This window comes from Equus quagga, chromosome 13, assembly GCF_021613505.1.
Source record: "Equus quagga isolate Etosha38 chromosome 13, UCLA_HA_Equagga_1.0, whole genome shotgun sequence".
Lineage (NCBI taxonomy): Eukaryota > Metazoa > Chordata > Mammalia > Perissodactyla > Equidae > Equus > Equus quagga.
The window spans coordinates 1508480-1531993 of NC_060279.1; the positions used below are offsets into that span (position 1 = coordinate 1508480).

At 56.3% G+C, this 23514-nt stretch overlaps 1 protein-coding gene across 1 annotated transcript in view; it reads left to right on the plus strand.

Annotated features, from left to right (window-relative positions):
* Positions 1-23514, plus strand: part of NFASC (neurofascin) — an 87757-nt gene that overhangs the window by 44732 nt on the left and 19511 nt on the right. The window contains exons 10-24 of the mRNA XM_046683357.1: positions 1709-1852; positions 2492-2603; positions 2968-3134; positions 3602-3749; positions 4967-5091; positions 5978-6022; positions 7123-7224; positions 7515-7712; positions 8512-8582; positions 9951-10173; positions 12154-12269; positions 13940-14144; positions 15295-15417; positions 16416-16589; positions 18987-19001. Of these exons, the coding sequence (XP_046539313.1) occupies positions 1709-1852; positions 2492-2603; positions 2968-3134; positions 3602-3749; positions 4967-5091; positions 5978-6022; positions 7123-7224; positions 7515-7712; positions 8512-8582; positions 9951-10173; positions 12154-12269; positions 13940-14144; positions 15295-15417; positions 16416-16589; positions 18987-19001 (1968 nt within the window). The remainder of the gene's footprint in view (positions 1-1708; positions 1853-2491; positions 2604-2967; positions 3135-3601; positions 3750-4966; positions 5092-5977; positions 6023-7122; positions 7225-7514; positions 7713-8511; positions 8583-9950; positions 10174-12153; positions 12270-13939; positions 14145-15294; positions 15418-16415; positions 16590-18986; positions 19002-23514) is intronic.

Sequence of the window (23514 nt, forward strand, 5' to 3'; positions counted from 1 at the left end):
AGCGAAACTGTCGAGCCACGGGGGCGCAGGGACGGGGGGAGGAGAGCGTGGGAATGCGCCTTCTGAGACGCGCACTGTGTGCCCAGCACAGCGCCGGGTGCTGCGCCCCGTTCTCTCTTTGACCTGAAATGTGGAGGATGCGGAAGCATGGTTTCTGCAGTGCCGTGAATTGCCTGAGGTCACGTAGCTGGTCCGTGGTGAAGTTGTGGGCTGCTATGTGCTGAGCACATAGTTGCCCCAAGTAAATACCCTTTTCCCGGACACTAGCGGAGACACAGACGGTGCCTGCCCTCTGTGTTTTTCCCTGTCTGACAGCACTTGGAGGACAAGGCACACAAAGGCACTGAACCTCATAGCACCTTAAACGAGGTCAGAGCCCCAGGCTCACAGCCGAGCCTTGGTCCTGGAAAGGTCACCCATCACTTTCTGGGACTGACTGGAAGGAAAGTTGCGTTCATGAGAAGTGCCGGGCAGGGAGGCATGAAGCTGCGGGCGCTGCCTTCCTGGTGCCTTTTGCTGAGTGCAGACTCAGAGACAGATGATAAGGATCTGCTGACCTTGTCTTCTCTCACCTCCTGCTGATTCCCCAGTTCCGGGCTCAGACTTGCTGTCTACGAGTGGCACCCCCGTGGGGCCAGACCCTGGGTCCTCCTCTGCCAGCTGCCCCTGTGGGTCTGAGTGATCCTGGACGGGTTCACAGACTTGCAAGCCAAGTCGTCTGGCCCAGTACAGAAACCTTACAGGAGATCACCTGCTAGAGGTTGAAAGATGGGAAAGTGGCAATTCCTTACGATTCCAGAAACTTTCATTTGTACAGCTCATTATCACTCTGTTAACCTTCCTCAGAGTAGGGGAAAGATGGGAGTAATTCTCCCCGTTTGACAGATGAAGGAAATGAGCCCCAGAAAGATTCACTGACTTGCCGAGTCCCAGATTGACGTGTGAACAGGACAGGGTCCCCAGCCTCTGCTCTCTGCATTCCAAGCCGGAGGTACTGGGAGAACCAGGAAGAAATGTTCTCTCGGTTTAGGGTACATTTCTTGGGATGATCAGTAGCTTCGGCAAATGCAAGGACTCATTTAGTTTTCAGGAGGCATTGGCTTATGGTTGTGGGTTCCACTCTGTGACTGTTGAAGAATGCTCTGCCCAGAGGGTGGGAAGGTGGTGGCTCCCATCCAGTTGTATGTTGCTTTGTCCCTTTCAAAACACATATGAGTACATGCACGTTGGGTTAAAATAATAATGAATAATAATTGGCCTGTGCCAGGCCCCCTGCTAATGACTTTATACATACGTGAAATCTCAGGTCATCCCCATTAAAACTCCACAAGGTGCCGTGTTATCCTTATTCTGCTGACAAGGAAACTGAAGCTTAGGCGGATTGAATAACGCTGCCGGGTGATGCGGTTAGAATTCTAACCCCTGTCTGTCTCCACAGCTCATACTGTCAGCCACACCCGCCCGGCTACCTTATAGGTAGAGCAGGGAGTCATATCCCTGTCGGACACCTTGAGAAATGACCTCTAGGACGTTCAGTGGTCGGCCGAGGTCACACAGCGAGGTGATGGAGGAGCCAGAAGCTGAGTCTTCTGGGAGCCGCCTGGTGCTGCTGCTTCCACAGCCCCCAAGTCCAGCTACCCAGTCCCCCACGGTGCCCTTCATCCTGCCCTCCCCCATTTCTCACGAGAAGCATCTTTCCTGTCTGCAGCGGCACCACCCAACCCAAACCGAGAGGTGGCCGGGGACACCATCATCTTCCGGGACACGCAGATCAGCAGCAGGGCCGTGTACCAGTGCAACACCTCCAACGAGCACGGCTACCTGCTGGCCAACGCCTTCGTCAGCGTGCTGGGTGAGCACCCCCACCCACCTGCCCGGGGCCTCCCAGGCCTGCTCCATCACGGCCACACTCTCTTCTCCTGACATCAGCCAGGCTGGCTGGGAGGGAAGAGCAGCAGGCTGGGAGAAGCATGGAGACCGAAATGAGATTTACAGGGCGGATGGAGGACTTAAAATCCAGAGTTAATCCCCTGCTAGAAGTCAGTCTTGGTCCTCACCTTCCCTGATGAGAGAGAGAGTGGACCAGTCTCATCTCCTTGGTGTGTCCATGTTGATGCTCCCTGGGTTCCCAGTGGGTCTCAGCGGGGAATGGTTCTGAGTGTGTTTGTGGCACTCCCAGAGCAGAGAGAGGGCGGCAGGCAGGGGCAGCTAGTAGATGTGGAGGCTGTGGAGGGGCAGGTGCAGAAGCCGCTGCATAATTCGGGGAAACCCTCTGCAAAAGCTAGATTGGATGTAGGGTAGATTGAGGGCCAGTGGATAAGCTGTCTGCTTCCTCACCTCATCTTTAGAAGCTTCTAAAAGGAGGGAGGTCCGCAGGGCAAGGTGGCCTTGGAAAGTTACTGTAGGGAGAAGGCACATAGAGATAAGACCAAAGGGGAAGATATGGAAGAGTCAGACTCCTCACCCAAGATGAGTTCTCTGGGAATTGCAGACGTGCCACCTCGGATGCTGTCACCGCGGAACCAGCTTATTAGGGTGATCCTGTACAACCGGACGCGGCTGGACTGCCCATTCTTTGGGTCCCCCATTCCCACGCTCCGTTGGTATGTTCCAAGAGACCAGGCCTCCCCCACAGGGGTCCTCTGTCTCACCTTGCTCATTCCCATCTGGCCCATAATAGGTATTCAGCAAGATGTGGGAACCTTAAAGGGTCGAAGCTGGGAGGAAGTTGGCAGGTCATCTGGGTCAACCCCTTTATTGTGCAAAGAAGGAAACTGAGGCCCAGAGAGGGGCAGAGACTTGCCAGGGCCACCCAGTTGTTGGAGCAGACCCTACAAGGCTCAGGGCTCCAGACTCCTAGCATGGGCCTCCTTCCTGTGCCCTCACGGTTGCTCGAGTGGTTGCTGCCCTGCTCCCTTGGGCCGGTCCTTTCTCAGGATGCTGTGTGTTCTGCTGCTCTGTTGTGAGGTTTAAGAATGGGCAAGGAAGCAACCTGGATGGAGGCAACTACCATGTCTATGAGAATGGCAGTCTGGAAATCAAGATGATCCGCAAAGAGGACCAAGGCATCTACACCTGTGTTGCCACTAACATCCTGGGCAAGGCAGAAAACCAGGTCCGCCTGGAAGTCAAAGGTAAAGGAGAGATTCCTGGAGGACAGGGCAAGCAGGGAAGCCATCTCCTCATGGTCGTCCATGGTGATGGTCACTTTGAAAATGCACCACACCTCATGCTTAATCCCTCCCTGTGGGTCAGGGCGACCTCCCAGAACTTCCAGCTGCCCCAGGTGCTGGGAACACCGGGTCATTTTATTATCAGCCCGGTCCAGATGGAATTAGGAAGGCACACCTGCTGCCCACACAAATGCCCTGCCACCCGGAAATTGCACCGTACGTTCCTGAGCCAGACAGGCAGGCTTGGGGACTGTTTACCCTGAGATTGCCCACAGCAGGCCTCCCTGAGCTCATACAGCTGAATGCTCTTTCTGCCACCTTCCATGGCCGGTCCAAGCTTGAGGTCATGCATATATCACACTGTGTGGCCACACGGGGGTGGTGGGGAGAGAACGTGTCAGTGATGAGCTCCCGGGGCCTCTCCACAGACCCCACCAGGATCTTTCGGATGCCTGAGGACCAGGTCGCCAAGAGGGGCACCACGGTGCAGCTGGAGTGCCGGGTGAAGCACGACCCCTCCCTGAAGCTCACAGTGTCCTGGCTGAAGGATGACGAGCCACTCTACATCGGGAACAGGTTTCTGCTCCTCCTCTGCCTGCTGCTGGTTTGCGGGCATGCTCTCTCCCTTGCCCTTGGTGACACATTAAAGAAGCCGGGGACGGAGAACCTGTGCATGTGTGACCCAGGGCGTCTCAGCCTTTGTGCCTCCCCCACCCCGGCTTTCTCCCTCTCTCCCGTCGTCTCTCCGCTTCTCTCTCGTCTCTTTCCCACTCCTTTCTCTCTCCACTGCTCTCCTGCTCTCCCCTCCCTCCTTCTCTCTTCCTTCTCCCTTTCTTTTGACCCCTCCCTTCCTCCTCTTTGGCATCACGGCCAGGACTCCGCTCCGTCGTCTCAGCCCTGCTTGCAGTGCCCCTGTTGTCCGGCAGAGGGCAGGGTTGGCCTGAGCCCACAATGACCCTGTGGTCGGCGTGGTTCTCGGCCCTGACTGCCTTCAGGGATGCTTTTATTTGACCCACGCCTGCCCCTTCTCTCAACTAAATCCCAGACTGAAATTTAATTGTCATGGGGGGAGGGCCCAGGCGCTGATAGCGTTTCAGAAGCCCCACAGGTGTTTCTAGTGTGCACTCGGGGTTGAGAGGGCTGGTCCCGCCTCCCCCAACAGGGCTCTTTGCTGTACCCTCTTCCATCTGGGGGCAGCTTCTGTCCAGACATCACCTGGTTTTTGGCAGGGGTGTGCCCTGCAGTCAGCTGCAGGCACCCCGGCCCTCTGTTGGTGCTCACAGCCTGCCCTGCTCTTTGGTGCCCTCCTCCGTGTGTGGGACAGTTCAGAGGAGCCGGCGCCTGGCCTGAGCCTGGGTGCAGAGACCTGTCTGGGCTGAAGACAGAGCTGGAAGTCCTGGAAAAGAAGGGGCACCAATCTGCCTTTTGGCGAGGGTGCCTAACTGGGCCCTAATTTCAGAGGGAGCACAGCACAAGAAAGCCACAGAACAGACCCAGCGTGGAACTGGAGGACAGCCTGGTCAGGGCCACTTGGGCTCCACCCACTTTCTTTCTCCCTCCATCCAGCACCTACATGACTGTGAGGACCCTGCCTCTCAACGCATTGAAATGGAGCCTCACGTCCCCTAGGAGCAGCTGTGGCTGCCCAGCCCAGCCCATGACGCTGTCCTCTCCCTTCCAGTTGGCCATCCCCCTCCAGGGAGAAAGCAGCGGCCCCCCCCCCCCCCCCCCCCCGCCTCTCCCTTTGCTGTGCCTCCACCCGCCTCCTCCGACCACTCCTGGTCCCTTTGCAGGATGAAGAAGGAAGATGACTCCCTGACCATCTTTGGTGTGGCGGAGCGGGACCAGGGCAGTTACACCTGCGTCGCCAGCACTGAGCTGGACCAAGACCTGGCCAAGGCCTACCTCACCGTGCTAGGTAACTGCTGCTGCCCATGCTGGCACTGACCTCCCCTCCTGTCCCCACCCCTTCCCGCCGCCAGAGAAACCCTGACGGTTCTGAGCGCAGCGTCCGTGGTCAGCGGGCCGGCCCCACGTGGTGCTCTGCTGCCTGTTGATTTAGGGCTTAGGAAGCTGCTCCCTTCACAGCAAGCTGTGCCGGCCGGCCTAGCTCCTGAGTGTGATTGTCAGCCCCCAGTCCTCAGCTGACGGGGGCCTGACAGAGAGGGAAGTGGATGGGGTTCCTGTTGAGATCATTTTACCAATTTTACCGCTAACTCTAAACCACCACGTCAATGAAAATGATCCGTTCTTGAAGCAAGACTGAATTTCGTGTTTGTCCTTCCAACACCGTCTGCTAGCCTTACATGCCTTCCCGCCCTGCCCCCGTTTCTTGAGGGGATTTCACGGAGAGCCACGCACTTAGCAAGACCATCCCATCTTGTCCAGGCCGGACTGTGAATACCCAGCCGTCCCAAGCCCCAGGGGAAGGCAGCCTCTCATCCCCACTGAAGTAAATCCCGTTAGCGCTCCTCATCTGTCCTCTCCCTGGACACCTGCTGCCATTCCTGTGGGCGCGCCCTTGTCTCCTCTGCAGCAGAGGAGCAGTTGCGGGAGTGGTGGGCCCAGGATGGGAAGGAGAGAGAGGTTCTGGCCATGGGGACCACTGGAGGCCTCCCTGAGGGTGAGGGTCTCCGTGGAAGGAGGACGAAGTTGTGCCTGGAACACCTCAGCCCAGGGGCAGCTATTGCATCTCGGCTGTCTGTTGCCACCCTTCTAGAACACCTTTAGCCCCAGATAAACTGCTAACCTGGATAACCCATCAGATAACCTGCTAACCTGGATAACCCATCTTACCTTTGCAGCTGATCAGGCCACTCCAACTAACCGTCTGGCTGCCCTGCCCAAAGGTAACGCGTACTAATCACAAGCCCTCGCCGGCCCCTCCAGGCATTGGGCGGGGGGGCATGCAGGACAGGGTGTGCTGTGTGCAGGCAGGCGGGTCATGCTCCCACCCCCGCCATCGGTCCCACGCGCCCTCCCTGGGCCTGTCACAGCCCTGCTCCCCACCTTGGGGCGCCTGCTCTCTTCCACCAGCCTGGCCTCAGAATTCTGTAAGGTCCCGTCAGGAAGGCCCACTTTGAATTATCCATAAGCCCCTCTTTTTTGCAGCCTCTCCACATCTGCTACTGTACACCCATTTACAATCTACACACGTGTGCACACGCACAAATGTGGGCTCATGTGACTCACCTTCCAGATCCTTCCAGTAACTGTCCACAATGTGGAGATAGCTGGTTCAAGGAACCAGGATGGGGAAAAGTCATGGCCCACCCCGCCTGCCCCAGTCAGTGGCTGGATAGCTTTATCCCCAGGCCAGGATGGCCCTCACCCCCACTAAGGGAGTTCAGTGAGACTGGAGCCCCCAAAATGTGCTGCCCCTGCCCTCTGGACGCCTGCCGGGCTCTCTGTCCTGCGTCCAACACTGAAACTCCTAGACTAGCCCCCCTCGCCTCCCTGGCCCAGGCCTCTGTCTTTGGACCTCCCACCTCCCTAACCGGGCTGCCTCCTCAGCACGCCACACACCCTCCTGGCTCCTGCCCGTCCCCCCAGAGCCTTGGGACACAGAGTAGAAGATAATTATGACAAAATGAGGCAATCCCACACCTCCTCACTGGCTTAAACATGGGCCTAATGAAAAGGGCAGTATTTCCCAAATGCATGCACCCTGAGAATCCCCACAGAAGTGGGGTGCGCTGGCCCACTTCTCTCTGGGGCCTACATTCTTCTGTACTCTGGGGAGGCTGGAATTTGAGGTCTCCTCTTTGTTCTTTCTCAGCCCCCTGAGGGAAGGGGGTGGTCCCTGCCCTGACCCGCCAGGCAGGCTGGGTGGTGACCTCAGCCCGTCAGGGACCTGTCCATAGGACAGTGTCCGGGGCTGGGGCCCGCACCAGAGCAGGTCTGCTCTGACTCACGAGTCCTGCGTGGTGTCTTCTCCCTCTGCTGCCAGGACGGCCAGACAGACCCCGGGACCTGGAGCTCACTGACCTGGCTGAGAGGAGTGTGAGGCTCACCTGGATCCCAGGGGATGACAACAATAGCCCCATCACAGGTCAGCCAGGGGCCCTGGGCTCCAATTCAGAGGAGAGGGATGGTAGCAGCCTGGAAGCCAGAGGCCTTGCCCTGGCTGCTGGACCCACTTCTTCCTCGCTGCACGTTGCCCTAGGCTATTCACAGCCGGCTTGGAGGCCTCCGCTTCCTTTTAGTGTTTTGGGCGGGGTTCTTCCTGTGCCTTTGTTTACCTAAGGGAGATTAGAAAGACTAGTGGAAACCACAAGGAAGTGCTCTTAGAAAGAACTCTGCCAACTCAGCTCCTACAACAGCTCCGTCTCGCCCATTCAGACTATGTCGTCCAGTTTGAAGAGGACCAGTTCCAGCCAGGGGTCTGGCATGACCATTCCAAGTTCCCAGGCAGTGTCAACTCAGCTGTCCTCCAGCTGTCCCCATATGTCAACTACCAGTTCCGGGTCATTGCCATCAACGAGGTCGGCAGCAGCCACCCCAGCCTCCCATCTGAGCGCTACCGAACCAGCGGAGCACGTGAGTACTCGGAGGCTAGCAGAAGGTGTTAGGACCGAGTGCCAGTCCCCAGACGCACGAATTGGGGCAAGTGACGTAACCTCTCCAAGGGTCGGCTTCCTCACCTGTGAAACAGAGAATGCTAACACCGCCTCCATCGTGGGCTGTTGTGAGGATGGCGTTTGAAAAGGCAGTTCAGGTACTTACCGTAATGCCTGGCATATAGTAAGTGCACCATAAATGTTGACTGTCATTTTTATTATTACTAACATTGTTAATAATTCTTAATGATCTGCTTCAAAGGGAAGAGGCATGGCAAAGATTTGCAGTAGAAATATATAATCTGGTGTTATATCAGATTTCTTCTCCTAACACACTTGGTTAGTGTTTAGATTTCTGAAATCATGCCAGCTCATTGAGGGTGGTGATGCTCCCTAAAAATGTTAAAGGCCACGGATAAACCAGTCTAGTATTAAACATATTTAGTGGATAATCCACGAAGGGGATAACGCACACTGAGTTGGCTGTATTGATCATCTAAAGTACGGACAGCCTTATGATAAATGCTGTCTAGTAAGGGATTAAAATTCAAAAGAAATTAGCCCTGCTTTGAGGGTTTACATCTTAGCTGGGAAGGCACATCATACGCATGAGAAAAAGGCACAGAGAGTTCAGTTGCCTATGGGACAGAGTATGCAGGGAGATGCTGAGAAAAGATGGAGTGTAGAAGGGACCAGTCGGGCGGGAGGGAGAGAGATTGCTTACTGTGCCCTGGAAAGGCACAAATTGGACTTGAACTTTGCATCCATTTGGATTCCAGCCCCTGAGTCTAATCCCGCTGATGTGAAGGGAGAGGGGACCAGAAAGAACAACATGGAGATCACGTGGACGGTAAGAGTCCCTCCCAGCCCCCCCCTTGATGGGCCTGCTCACCTGGCAGGTGTGCCTGGGAGCCCTCACCCTTTCACCCTTCAGACCCCAAGGCCACAGGCTGGCTCAGACTACCTGGCTGGCTTGGTGGCCACTTTTCTCAGAGTTGGGCACCCAGAACCAAACAGGAGCACCTCTAAGAGAGAGAGTTGAGGCAGGAGACAGGAGCAGAGGGGACCGAGGGACATACACTGCCAGCCGCGGCAAACTCAGAGAGTACCAGCAAGGTAGAAGGGACTTCTTTAAAGGGGGCGGGATTCCGGCGAGACTCTAGGAGAGATTTCGCCTAAACACTAGTACCTAACTTTCGTGTGACCTGGGGTCCTTTCACTGGAGATTGCTGGGGGCGGGGAGAGGCCAGCACCAGAGGCATTTTCCAGCGTAGACCTTCTGCAAGTCCAGGAATGGACGAGATGACTCAAAAGGCTCTCTTTAGGCCAGGATTGGAAGAATCTCATCTTCTTCTTTGCTCACTGACTACATTTTCCAAACCAAAACTGGGATGTGTGGCCTCAAAATGACTTTTTCAAACCACTTCCAAGTCTAAGATGCACATTCTCCCTCTGAAATATTCACCTTTCTGCATTGTTGCCATGAGCAACGGAAGCCCGGAGATCTGGTTTTTGGAATCATGACCATCCCCGTCTTGCGAGGGCCTGGTCTCACAGCCTTGGCAACTGGGCTGAGTCTGGGTTCAAGACACTGGAACTCATCTTTGGGACCTTGCAAGGCTTGGTTCTTGGTCTGCAGCTCTGTACTGCAGGCTCCCAGGGGACTGCTTCTTGGAGCAGGCCCCTAGGGAACAAAGAACAGAGTGACAGCCACTCTTAGCTCTGACCTCTTATGAAGGACAAGACAGACATGCATGGATTTGATAGGACTGAGATGAGTTCTGGAATTTCAAGTTCATTGACAGGAGGCATGCCATGGCTAAACCAAAACTCATCCCTTTGCAACTTGGAGAACGTTGTATTATTGTGCATCTCTTGTCTTCTTGTTGCTCAGTCGTAGGCAGGAGTCTTGTTGGAAGGAGAGCTTTTGCTCCCTGCACACTTGCAGATGTGGGTAGCCCTGGGAGTCAGAGTGACTAGGTCCTAGGTGAAGCCTTTGTCCCAGAAAACTTACATGCTGCTGAATTCACAGGATTCTGGCCTTTTGGGGGACTCAGTGAGGGACGACTCAGAGTTGTCCTCCCAACTCTGCAAGGGGCTGGCCAGTGTTGGGCAGATCGAGGAGGGGTGCCAGGCACAGAAAGAGAGTGCAAACTGCAGGGGGGTCGGGCTCCTCGCCTGCACCCCCCCACCCTGCCGTCCATGTCTTCCTGCTCAGCCCATGAATGCCACCTCCGCCTTTGGCCCCAACCTGCGCTACATCGTGAAGTGGCGGCGGAGAGAGACTCGAGAGAGCTGGAACAATGTCACAGTGTGGGGCTCCCGCTACGTGGTGGGTCAGACCCCTGTCTACGTGCCCTACGAGATCCGAGTCCAGGCCGAAAATGACTTTGGGAAGGGCCCTGAGCCAGACACGGTCATCGGTTACTCCGGAGAAGATTGTGAGTACCCTCCCCCGTCCCCGACGTGGGACCCTGTCAGCTGGGCTCCACAAGGCCACCCTCAAAGACCAGGAATCTCGGGGTGGGTTCTGGGACTTCCAAGACCATCCTGGGAGGACAGCACTTCCTAGGAAAGAGAAATCCCCTACAGCACCTGAAGCAGACGGGCCCCTGGTAGTGTCAGGAGCGGACGTGTTATCGTCTGCACACTAGTAAGAATTACTGAACGTCATCACCTGGCCCGATATGCTCATTTTATGGATGTCACACCGAGCCCCTGCGGGGGAAAACCTTTGCCAATATTACAATAATAAATATCAGGCTTGAAAATAGAACCCAGGCCTTCTGATCTCCCCCATGGCCAAGCCTGGCTAGCACCAGCAGACTCCAGGACTGTCCATCCCAAAGAGCCATAATTAGACTCCTCCACAGGAAATGGGGCCACAGGCCGACTCCTCCCTGGGCTCCCCAGGGGAAGCCTTGATGGATGGAGACGGTCTGCAGAGCCCCAGACAGGAAGGATCCAGACCAGCACCTGCCAGTATTCCCAGGGTTGCTCTTAGCCCTTCAAATTGAGCATAAAAAGAGCAGTTCTTTGGAGGCTGGCACCGGGCAAATCAACAAGATTCTGGCCATGTCTGTGAAAGTATGTGCCTGGTGGCCTCTCTGTCCCCAGCACATCAACGTAACAGGCTGCTGAGCAAAGGAGGAGGGTCAGTGGAGGCCCTCATGGTCAGGGTGCTGCATCCCCGGGTGGGTCTGGTCTGATCTAAGAAGAGATCATTAGTGGCTGGGCTGACCAGGAGGAAGGGAGGGTGGGGCCAAAGGGGCAGTGCCGGGGTCAGCAGTGGGGCCGGTGATGGTCATAACCGTGATGGTGAGAAGCGGTGGTTGGGCCCTGTGTCCCATATTCCTGGAGGTGATTATGGATTGGACCCACTCAGGAGATAAGCAGAGGGGATCAGCAGCCCCTCTGTCCATCCCACCCCGCATCTTCATGGTGGCAGACACTTCCGGACAGGAGACCTGTGGGGACTGGACGGTAAGTGTGGGATGGGCAGCGTCTAGTCACAGACTTCATGGGCACGCCGCTTCCACTGCATCCGTCTGCCCCGCAGCCTGTGCTCCGATGAGTTAGAGGGGATGGGGCAGAACGGCTTTTGCAGCAGAGTGGAGGAAAGGGGCTGAGAATCAGTTATGGAGGAGAGAGTAGCCCTCCCTCTCCAGGTGGTCACAGGATCAGATCCCCTTCCTGAACGAGGTTAGGGCATCTTCAGTCTGTGGGTAATGTTCCCTGCAGGGTTCTGGCAGGAAACGGATGTCACTCACAGGGGACTATTTCTAATGTAAGGACAGGGCTAGAGGGGAAACAGCAAGGTGTGGTGAACCACCTGGAGGGGTAGCCACGGCAGGACGCCATGATACCGCTCTGAGCCTTGAACGGGCCAGCGAGGCCTACCCACAGGAGCCGTGGCCTAGGTAAGAGAGTGCCACGCTGTCAGCCTGCAGCCCTGTCAAGAGGCAGCCAGGGGAATAGATGCCCTCCCTCCCTCTCCTCCTGCCCTGGCGTCTCCTTTATGGTGCCTCCCATTGGGCAAGCCCATCCAGAAGCCTGAGAACAAGGGAACTGAGCTGACGCAGTCCAGAGAGGGCAGCCTCCGGGGCATGGAGCAGGGTGGGGAAGGGTGGAGAAGGGATGGAGGGGCAATTGGAGAATGCCTGGCACACAAAGGTAGCAAATAGTTGTCCCCAAACCTCTTGGCAGATCCCTCCCATCTGGACTGCCCCCTTTTGTCCTTAGCCTTGCCCAACTCCTCCAACCACAGTCTGATAGAGGCGGCAAGCCCTGCCCTCAGGGAGTACCCAGTGTACAGAGTAGGCTGGAGGTACAGATCAGCAGAGAACAAGTCTAAGGGGAGGCCTAGAGTCCAGGCGGCGGCCCTGCCGGCATAACCAGCTCTCTGTCCCAACACGTTGCAGATCCCAGGGCTGCGCCCACCGACGTTAAAATCCGAGTGCTGAACAGCACTGCCATCAGCCTTCAGTGGAACCGCGTCTACTCCGACACGGTCCAGGGCCTGCTCAGAGAGTACCGAGTGAGGAAGCCAGCTCCCAGCCCCGCCTAACCGCCAGCTCGCTAACCAGGGCCAGGGGGTAGCAGATGCGGGCCGTAACATATTTGGAGGGGGTCCTAGGGATAGTTATTGGATGCAGAGTTGACTCAAGAAGATGATGTCTAAGGTTAGCTGTTCAAAAATTTACCCAGAAAAAAATACATGTACCCAGATGTGTCCTGTAACAGATACGCCAAGAGATATGCTCAGCAGAAAGTCACTCAAGGGTGGTGGGTTCGGGCTGACGTCGCACAGCACACTGTGTTTGTGATACGCACGTGAGTGGACACACGTGCGTCTCCAGAAGCAGTGTGGAGGCGCCGCTGAGCTACACCCCTCCCCTCTCCTAATGCCGTGCGGGCCGCTTGCCTCGCCCCGTCTGATTTCCTGAAGCCCCCACTAACAGGCAGAGCCCCTGGAAGGGTGTAGACGTCTGCCCTATTGTCGCAGCCAACTCCAGACTGTCCAGCACGTGGATTGTCAGGACCCTTGGCTCCTCCTGGTCTTTTCTGCCTGTGAGCAGCTTCTGCTCAGTCTTGTCTTGAAAGGGTGACCCGAGGTGGGGAGAGGGAGAGAAATGCAGAGTATGCGAGGCTCTCCCTTATAAGTAGCTCTATTTAAAAGTTGCTTGGGAAGCGAGGGAGGCTGTGGCCATGGGATAATGCAGATTCTGTGACTAGAGGTCATCGAGAGTTGGCTGGTGGACAATTGGGGGCAGAACGGAGGGGTCAGTGTCTTCTTGGGAGGTGAATTCGGAAAGAGGGCGTGAAGGCACAGTGATGTACACACTTGAACCAACTCTTCCCCGACACTTGACTGCACCTTAACCTACTCGCCTGGAGAATTTTCTGGCTAAAGCTCCCGTTGGGTCCCCTGCTTAAGTCTGGGCTTCCTCCTTACCTGGCTGTTGGAGGCCCGAGTGATGCTGGTGTGGCAGCCTCTCTGGAGCTCCTTACCCACTGCTGATGAGCCTCGTGCCAGTCTCTCCGCTGCACCTGGGGCACTGCTGCCTTCCACAGGCCAGCCTCTCCCACCCCAGCTCTTACCACCCCACAGCCCGGCATCCCACTGACTTGGACATGTCACCATCCCATCACTAAAGGTCTTCAAACTATTAAAAGAAACATTTGACTTCACAGGATTAAATCAACCCTTTCTCGTACTCAGACCTCTGGGGTAACCCACTACTTTTCCACTCCTGCCTGCTGCCAATCTAAACCGTACTAATCCAGCTCAAGGGGACGCGACCTGTGAGCATGGAGCAGAGCGCTCCGTGCCTGGACCCTTTGCTCGTGTTTGTGGTTCTGGCATGGACTCCCTGAGCAAGTGGTTCCCCAGCTTGGAAATCAGTCTCATGATGGAGCAGCTCAGCTGTAGGTTTGGCCAACTTGCCTATTCCCCAGAGGGGTGAAATGGCTCAGAAAATGATTGAAACCAAAACCCCTAGTTCTTGTTTGATACCAATTCCTACTCACTAGTGGCTAAAGAAAGGGGACTCCAAGGCCACTCCACCAGCCCTGAGTGGGACTGATGAGGTCGTTTGGGATTTGGAGCCTGTGGCAGGCGAAGGGAAGACCGGTCGCTACCACCAGCACTAACTACTAACCCAGCTCTGCCTGGCCATGCCCTCACGGCCCGCCTCTGTCCTGAAGGCCTACTACTGGAGAGAGAGCAGCTTGCTGAAGAGCTTGTGGGTGTCTCAGAAGAGACAGCAGGCCAGCTTCCCTGGTGACCGCCTCCGCGGCGTGGTGCCCCGCCTCTTCCCCTACAGCAACTACAAGCTGGAGATGGTTGTGGTCAATGGGAGAGGCGATGGGCCTCGCAGTGAGACCAAGGAGTTCACAACCCCAGAAGGAGGTAGGTCTGACCTGCAGCTCTTCAGGGTCGGGCAGGACAAGGGTAGTGATCCGGGGGGCCTGGAGCCGCTCCAGCGTGGCTTGGCACGGACAGCACCAGTTGACCTCTGAGTGACCTCGAGGAGCTCCCACCGTTTCCCCAGCGCACTCCAGCACCAAGGCGGCCTGCCCCAGCAGGAGGTTGTCTCTCGGGAGAAGACTGTGCGGTCTGCTGACATAATTCCAGACAGGCTATGCAGACTGACGCTCCTGGGCACCATGGGAACCCGGGCTGCCCGACTCCTGAGGCTGAACCGCAGTCACCCTGACCACCCAGAGGCATCTGGTTCGTTTACCAGCACCCAGGACTTTCAGAGCTCTCTCGCCATCGTGATGCAGATGCTCTTGCTGAGATGGGCGGCCTGAGTGTGGGGTGGCCCTTCAGAGGACGTCCTGCCTGCCGCCGGTTTACAGGCCCCTGCTCGGAAGGCGGACAGCTGCACGTCCCCGGCGCGTCCTGCCCATTCTCCTTCGTCGGCTTGGCATTTGCTGGGCCTCTTCTGCTTCTCCTCCCTCCCTTCTCAACTCCCACCTTCCCTGTTTTCCTCCTCCTCTCCTCTGCTCTTCCCTCTGGTTTTCTTTATTCCTGTCTTCCTATCGTCCCTGTTTTGGTTTTCGTCATCAGCCTCTCCTCATCACGCACCCCATGGCACCCTGCCCATGTGTTCCATCTTGGGTTTCTTTCTCCTGCCGTCCGAACCCAGCATTGTTGCTGGGAGGCCTGGGCACTGCAGCCTCTGCACAAAGCCTCCGCAGTCTCAGCTGTAGTTGGTCCCTGCGTGGGACTGACTCTGCCCAGCTTGGAGGTGTCTTTAAGCATCAGAGCCTAACATGCTGAATCAAGGGTCGTTACTAAAGGGAAACTTGACTGACTTCTTCCCTATTGAGACAGAATTTTGAGCCATGCTTGTCCTGACCTGGGGGACACGCCATCCTGGACAGCGATGGGCTCTGGCCACCGCGCCGTCCTCCGGGTTCTGGCTTGGCAGTGACCCAGCGTGGGGGTTGCCCAGAGGTCAATGCCTTCATACTTGTGCTTTGTCTTTGTGTTTTCCTTGCCCTGCCTACCCCCTCCTGCCCCCTATCTCCCTGTGCTCTCCTCCTTCCTCAAGTACCCAGTGCCCCCAGGCGATTCCGAGTCCGGCAGCCCAACCTGGAGACCATCAACCTGGAATGGGACCATCCGGAACACCCCAATGGGATCCTGACTGGATACACCCTCAGATACGTGGCCTGTACGTTCTGCTTCTCTTAGACAGTCTGGGCATCAGACCCATTCTCATCTCTCCTAAGGAATCGAGGCAGCACACCTAGGGGTGTGGAGGGAGCGAGGGGCCATGGGAAAACCTCCCCCTGGGATTAGGGGAGGCAGTGTCTCCTGACACAGCTCCTCCTGCAGGAGCTTCCCGTCATCGGCCGGGTGAGACAAAGGGAAGTTCCAGTCTAATGAGGGAGACAAGCTGGCCCTCAGGGCTCTTAGAGTCTCCACTGCCTACAGAGGCTTCCTCGCCTAACGGAGCTTCCCTCCGGTGGGGCAGACAGTGCGTGTGCAAGAGTGCACACGACTTTCAGAGGCACCCTAACAAGGTGCTACCGTTTATGGTAAGGCAGCTGTATGTGGAGCTGCCGAGGGACTTGGAGGGACTCTGTCAGGCCCAGGGGTGGGAAGACCGTACCTCGAGAGCGTGTCACCATGCACGTGAAAAATTTTCAGCTTCTAAAGTAGGTGATAATATCCCTCTTTGGGAAGCTCACAGGGCCAGCTGTTGTGTTGTTGAGGGTTTTCATAGCCAACTCTGTGCCCGTATGCTATTTTGAATCATCTCTGGCCTTTCACAAAGGAGTATTGACAATCAAAAGTTCTAATGGTTTTGCCCTAGATCTGTTTGAAAGGAAGAAAGGAACTCAGGAGTTTTGTTCTTGTTAAAAAGGCTTGGGCATTATAAACTAAATCTTTCTGAATCGGCCACATAACTTGCAGTGAGCTAGAGATATTGAGATCAGTGGGAAAGTATTAACCCTGGTGTGTCACCAAAGAGCCGGGAAGGAGTTCTTGCCCAGCACTCCAGCTGTGATCCCGAGTCTCCCGTCCCCCGGTCTGTAAGATCACAGGCCTGGTCCACAGGCTCCCTGTCCAGCCGTCAGGAAGGCTGCCTCCTTCCAGCTGCAGATTGTATAACCCGTCGTGGTCCACGTTGCTGAAGTTCACTTCCACTTACCTATCTCTCCCCAGTTAATGGAACCAAAGTAGGAAAGCAGATAGTGGAAAACTTCTCTCCCAATCAGACCAAGTTCACGGTGCAAAGAGCAGACCCCGTGTCGCGCTACCGCTTTACCCTCAGTGCCAGGACGCAGGTGGGCTCTGGGGAAGCTGTCACAGAGGAGTCGCCAGCACCCCCGAATGAAGGTAGGTGCATGGCAGCAGCCTCGGGGGTGAAGGGTCCCCACTCCTTCAGACGCCTAGAGAAGCACACCCACGTGGCCTCCTGGCTGCCGGCCTCCTGGGGTGCAGAGGCAATGTGGCTGGAGGTCCTCCAGCCCTCGAAAGGAGAGAACCCATCTTGTATGCTGAGAGGTAGGTTCTGGCGATGTGTCTGGAAAACTCAGATCTTCTTAGACTTGCAGTCAGACCTGAGTCCCCACTTTGCCTTGACTTGCTCAGCTGCTACACATCTGTCATCTTTCCTTCTAGTGGGGGCATAAGGAAGAGAGCATGAGTCCACAGTGGAGAGGAGGAGGAGAGGGGAAGAAAGCGTGTTGGACATAAATGTGCTAATGAACTCCACAGAATCGAGAAAGTGTTCACCTGTCGAGGGAGGCAGCAGTATTACTGAGAGTGCCCCATGAGGGTGCCCCTACTTTCCCCAAGGCTGCGTGGGGCCAGGGAGGGGGGTGGGGAAAAGCCTTGACTCAGTCTACTTGCCCAGATCATGAGTAGAGCAGAGCATATAGTCCCTCCTTGCAGCCCGAATTGGGTGAGTTGTCAGGCTGCAGAGAGGAAGGGGAGTTGGGAAACAGCCATTTGCTGAACCAGCTTCATGAAGAGCAAATGAGCTCACCTCCTGCGTCCTGGCATCTTCCGGAAGTCTAACACCCTGACCAGAGCTGCACCTGCCTGAGGACTCCACCAGGGGGCGTGCCAGGCCCGCTGCGCCTGTGCTGGCTTCCAGGAGCCTCTCGGGGACGCGAGGCTGTAGAAGCCTGTTTTGGCAGATCCCCTAGGAAAGCGGGGAACCCCTCTGCCTCTCCAGAGGTACAGTGGTCTGTTCAACAGCCGTTTCTTGAGCACTCACAATGTGAGTGCCAAACAACGCTGCCAAAAACAAGTGATACAGAGGTAACGCTCACACCGTCCAGAAGGGAAGACAGCCACAAGAATGCCTGATTCAGTTCAACGTGGGAAATGCCCTGTTTCCATGGGGAAAGTGCAGGGGTTGCTCAGAGGACGGGATTAATTCTGCAAGGGAAGACTTCCAGGAAGAGCTGATGTGAGTAGGGATCCTTGAAGCTGACAACAGATTATCGTGTTCTAGTGCTTTCCCCAGACGGCTGAGGTCTGGTGGCCTGACCATTGACAGGATCGGACCTCCCCAACCCAGGAGAGCATCAGCACTTCCCTCGCTGGGGCTGCAGTCCCTGCTCCCTCTGCTGCCTTACCCGGGGCTCCCAGTTCAGCTCCATAAGCAGCCCTGCCTCCCTCCCCAGCCCCCGCCTCCCTGGCCAACAGGCCAGCACTGAGGCAGGGGGAGAGAGGCTGGGCAGAAGCTGGAGAAAGACTGGCTGTCCTTTCTGCATCCCTCCCTGGTCCTGGAAACCAGGAGTGAGCCACCCAATATGCTCCCCTCCCAGAGCGCCCTTCCGACCCCCTGGGCACACAGGCAGTCATTAGGGTTGGGGGACGTTGAGTAAGTGGCTGATAGGTGCCTGTTACCAAAGCCCTGGCCAGATGGGGTGATGCGCTGTCTTGATACGTGGAGAGCCCCCATCTTTACCTCAGGACAGAACAGGCAAACAAAGCCCCATTGTCCAGCCCAGTGACCACCAAAGTGACAGTTTTGCAGCCCCAGGGAACAAAGGAACAAAGAGAGACTTTCTTCTCATCTCAGGGATTTGCAGCAAATTCAGGAATTCCTTTTAGGGTTCTCAGTCCACAGTGGGTTTCTTATTTCATAAAGTATAACTGGTGGGAAAGAAGTGGGGCAGTAGGACATGAGGACAGGGGCCTCGGGGCTCCTGTCTGTCACAGCTCTGGCCTTGCCCCGCTGAGATGGTGGGGGGAGCTCCCGGTCCCATGCAGCCCCACACTAGTCAGCGCTTTGCCCTGAAGACACAGGAGCCATCCTTTCAGCGGGTTCATGTCCTCCTACACCACCTACACCGTATACTCTCAATCTGACATCAGGGAGGGTCACTCAGCCTCTTCATAAAGATCACCCCAGGCAGGGAAAGACATACCCTTGGGGAAAGACGTGGGAACACAGCCTCTAGGCGGGCTGTGCCTGCAGCCGCCTCTTAGATAGTAGTCTGTGAGTGGAGTGAATTCAGAGTGTATTAGAAACGTCTCCAGACCCAGGTGGGAAGTTTTCTGTAGGAATATACCAGACCTCAAGGAGCTGAATATGAGCCCCAAACACCGGTTGGCATCCTTCGGGCAGTGGCTGGCACCCGGCCACACCATCTGGGTCAGGTGTGAGCCAGAACCTTCTCTGCTTGCTCGTCCTGTGGTCTTACCTGTGCTCTGTTTTCTCTTCCTTCTCTTGCCCTTTCTCCCTCTCTCTGCTCTCTTGGGCGCTGTGTTCTGAAGCTACTCCAACCGCAGGTACTGTACCAGCCACGGAGGTAATGGGCATGGCATGGGCAGTGCAGGTGGAGCCTGGGCCAGCCAGGGTGAAGGAGGGAAAGGCTCTGGCTGAAAGCATGCTCCAGACTCACCCTCTCAGTGGCTGGGAAGCCAGGCTGTCAAGGAGGATGTGTGTGGAGGACGGGACCAGAGGAGAGCAAATTCTCCTCCCTTCTCTCACTGTTTGCCCCCTACTGAGAAGGAGGATGGCTTAGAAGGAGCCCCCCACACCGGGGGTCCAGACCTCTTCTCTGGAGCTGAGTGATTACTTCCCCTGAACCACCTGGGCCCCCGACGTCTCAGGCACAGAGAGTGGGTCCACAGCATTTGGTGGCCATCTATGCTGCACCGTGAGTGGGGGCAGCTTGGTCCTGTCTGCTGGTCGGGTTGCCATCCCCTGAAAGGGTGACCTGTGGGTGAGCACGCGGTGCATGCTGGCCTTGCATGCTGCACGGGGCCCAGCCCCAGCTCTGCCATCTCCCATGGGTTCTGGTCAGTGTGAACACATGAGCATGCCCTCAGGTAGGGCGAGGTGCTCCAGGACCTGGAGTCTCAGTGGGTGCCGTGGGCTGAACCCCAGCTTCTCAGAGTCCTCAGAGTTCAGAGCCCTCAGCGTTCAGAGCCTCCACTCTCGGGGTCTGGGAGGCAGATGCACCAGAGAAGGGAGGTGCTGGGCAGGCTTGTCCTGGCTTAGGGGATGACTTGCTAACCAAGGGCCTCCTCGCAAGTCCTCGTGTGTGGTGGGTTTGAGGAACTTCAGAGAAGGCCTGTCTTCAAGCTGGAGAAGCTAGGCAGGGGACCCCGGGGTTCCTTCCCCCGCCCTCCTGTGCAGAGGAGCCTTGAGAACAAGGCTCGCCCTGGCAGAGCAAAGGCGGTGGGACAAGGGGTCACAGAGCCTCCTTGAGCTCTAGGCAGCGGGGAAATCAGAGGACCGGGTGAGGAGTCTGAGGGTGACTTATGAAGAGGCTGCCACCGCTGATCTGGTTCCCCCGCCACTCCGCTCCCTCGCCCCTGCATTTAGGTTGGTTCTGTTTCTGTTGCCACTCTGCTTCCTTCAGTTTGCGTTTGTTCTTCCAAATCTGTGGGCACCATCATCCTTCCTTCCATCCCCCCAGTAACTCAGGCTGCCGGGGCCCAGTGCCTCTGAGCTCCTCTGCTGAGATGTGAGGCAGAGAGGTGGCCTGGGCCTGGGCCTGGGGATAAAGCCATCAGTGCTCTCTGGGGGTCACCCTAACCTCCAGATTCAAGTTTGCATAAGGCTGTCTTCTGGGACTGTGATAGCAGGCGCTCAGGGTGGCCTGAGCAGGCTTAGAGAGAACGGAGGGGAGACACAGGGAGGGCACCAAGAAAAGCAACTAGAAGCTCAGTGGTCAAGCAGCTCCCGGTCTACCTCCCCCATTCTGGCCCCCCAGGACCCGAGGCAGGTGGGTCTGATGGCAGGGAGTCTGCCTTGTTGGTGGCAGCATCCATCTATGCTGCCCCTCTCGTGAGTGGCAGTTGTGAGGGGGATGGGTCTAATTCCAAACATCCCGCTTCCTGCTTCCCGTTTAGAAAAGACCCAAGCTCATCATGGTATGCAGAATGAGCTCAGGGTTCTATGCATCAATCAAATGTGTGTCCTAGGCTCCAGCTTCCACATGACATGGTGGTGGAGGCACATTGCACTTCTTTGTAAATGAGATGTGCTGATAACATCAGCCGTTCGGAGCTTTAAATGCTTGAGAACCTTCTGCACAATCTGCAGGCCCAAGCGATGGAGCCCAGGTTCTGCGTTTTTGATGTGGGCCTGGTGTCGGCCCACTGCTCCCTTCCCTCTTATCCTCTCCAAACCCAGGCGGGTTTCTCCAAACGGATCTGTTCATATCTGACGGGGTGAAGATCACCCTTCTCGTGCCCTGGTATCTGCATGCTCAGGATGGCTGCCTGTCTGTCCGAGCCATCTGTGCTTTGGTCAGGGTGGTCCATGTGCCATGTGGACATTTTTGGACTGAACCTTCCATCTTGGAATGTATGGAAACTGCTGTCCTCATCTTTGACTCAGCTCAGATCTGCAAATGCAGCTCCATGGCAGGCTCTGGGGTCAGAAAGATGAGTATGAGACGTGTCACCTCTCTTCTTCTCAAGTGTCTCCATCTCCTACGTGGTACTTCCAGAAACTCAGGTGGAAAACCCTTGGCCGTGGCTGGGACGCCTTCCAGGGTACGTTAGGCGGCCCGTCAGGCTGACACTGCCTTCGGCTGGGGGTCCTGTGCTTCCAGTTCTAGGCCCACCCTGGATCCCCCTTATTCCTGGTTGCCAGGCGGATAGTCTCCACCCAGCACTGACCAGGGCGCCTCTCCAGCCTGAACTTCCTGCTGTGGCTGGAGATGAGGTCCTAGCCCAGCAGTGTGTCTGTCTAACCTGTGGGCCACTCTGTCTGCAAGTCCCCTTCTATCTGCTACACCAACCCTGCCCTTGGGGATGGAATCAGCCAGATCCCCTTTGACCTGAGCCCTAGGTGGTCTCCCATGGTTTGAAAACCTGCCTTCCCTCCCACCTGTCCAGGCCTCTGACCCTCACTCACCTGACTCCTCTGCCCCTTCCCTCAGAGCCTTGCCTTCTTGCCTCTGCCTCCTTGTCTCCCCAGCCTGTCCAGCCGTGGGACAATAGTCACAGCTAAGGAGAGGTCAGAGAGAACGTCACTACCTCAGCCAGCTAAGGCTGCATCCTCCATGCTGACTCTCATGACAGGTGCCCTCTGGGCGGATGCCCAGAAGCGACTCCTTTCTCTCACTCCCTTCTTGTACCCTCTCACTAAGACCCTGAGACTGCTGCCGCTGAGCCAGAGGAAAGGCACTCAGGTAGCCATCAGCAGCATCACCTCCTTCTTGTCACGCTTGGCAGAAGGGTCCGTCAGAGGGAGGGGATGAGACTGCGTGGAAGCACCCTCAAAGTCATTTCTCATTTGTGGCTCCGACGAGCAGGGCCCAGGAAGAAGCTCGCTCTCACCCAGACCCTCTGAGCATCTCTGGTCCTAGGGCTGCCCACTGGAACGCCCAGGGAAGTGCGTACGAGCCTGGCTGTGGACCCTGTGTAAGTGCGAGTGTGTGCATGTCTGTACAAGGACCAAGGGATGCATGACAGTGTGCAGGTTTGGGGAGAACTGACACCGACTCAGGGCCTGGGATGCGGCCCCGCTGCACGTGGAGGAAGGGAAGCCAGGTCTGCACCACAGAGATGGGCGATCTCAGTTAACAGGGTGTTTCTTGATGCCTTTTAAATAGCCATAGGAAAGGGAGACCCTGTGAACACTGCGTTTGCCAGGAATTATTAGGAAATACACTATCGATAAGGAACTAAGCAGAGCGGTCCTGCCCACATGGACGAAATGGCCTCTTGAGGTTCCTTCCGGCACAGAGCAGAGGGGAAGTCCCTGTGTGTCCACAGCCTGCAGCGGCCAGGGACCAGGCCTGGGAGAGAGCTGACCTTTGTCCTGTGGGTCTCTCAGGCCTTTCCGTGTGTGCGTTTGTCTGGGTTGGTGGAATAGGCGAATTCCCTCATACTGAGCTTTTTTTTATAGCACTGAGCTCACATTCTAGGCCTGGGGCCACCTTGGACTGAAGTACATCCTTGAAGAATGACTCTGGGAGGGAGAGTTGTTGCACCCCACACCCCAACACCTTCCCCTGGGTGGATGGGGTTTGGGGAATCTCTGGAATGCATGGGGCATAGTCAGCTGCCCCTGTGCCTTCGGTCAGCGCCCTCAGGCCCAGCAAGGCCTCTGATCTTACAAATAGGGAAGGACCGGGATCCCAGGACTAGTCCCTCCTTCTCTCTGGGGGGCTTGTAATCCTGGAGGCCCAGGGGCAAGAAAGGGCTTTTGTTGGTCAGCCTCTTGTTGAGAAGGCTTAGGAGCTCTTAATTCTTCCCTGAGAAGCGCTCTCTGGCAGTTCTCCCTCTGGCTTCCTCCCTGCCCTGGCCTCCTTCTGGAGGGGTGGCGGATATTATTTTCCTGAGCTTCTGGAGATCTGAGATAGGGGGTATGTCGCTATTCTTGGGAACTAAGAGTTACCTTCTTATGTCTTAACATCCCAGCCTAATGCTCCATCAGCATCAACACGAGAAAGTAGAGCATGATCAGATGACAGGAGACGGAGCGCCAAGAGGACAGGTGGCTCTCTCTCTGCTTCACCTCATCATTCTTCTCACACCTCAGCTCTAGCAACACTGGCTCTAAAAAGTAATAGGGCAGCCCTTTGTGAGCTTCCACGATCCTTCTGTAGAAGGAAGGAGGGCCCATGGAAACACTGTCACACAGATAGACTTAGTCCCCTAGGCTGACTGGCATCCAAGGGTAGCTTTGATGGCAGATAAAGACGTGAGAGTTAGCACAGACTTGAACTTCCCTCAAGATTTATGCAAAAGGAAGCCCAGGCGGGTATCTCACTCAGCCCCAGGTGTCCGCATCTCCTGCAGGCTGGGGAGGTGGTGCTCCCGAGCCCAGGCGTGTATC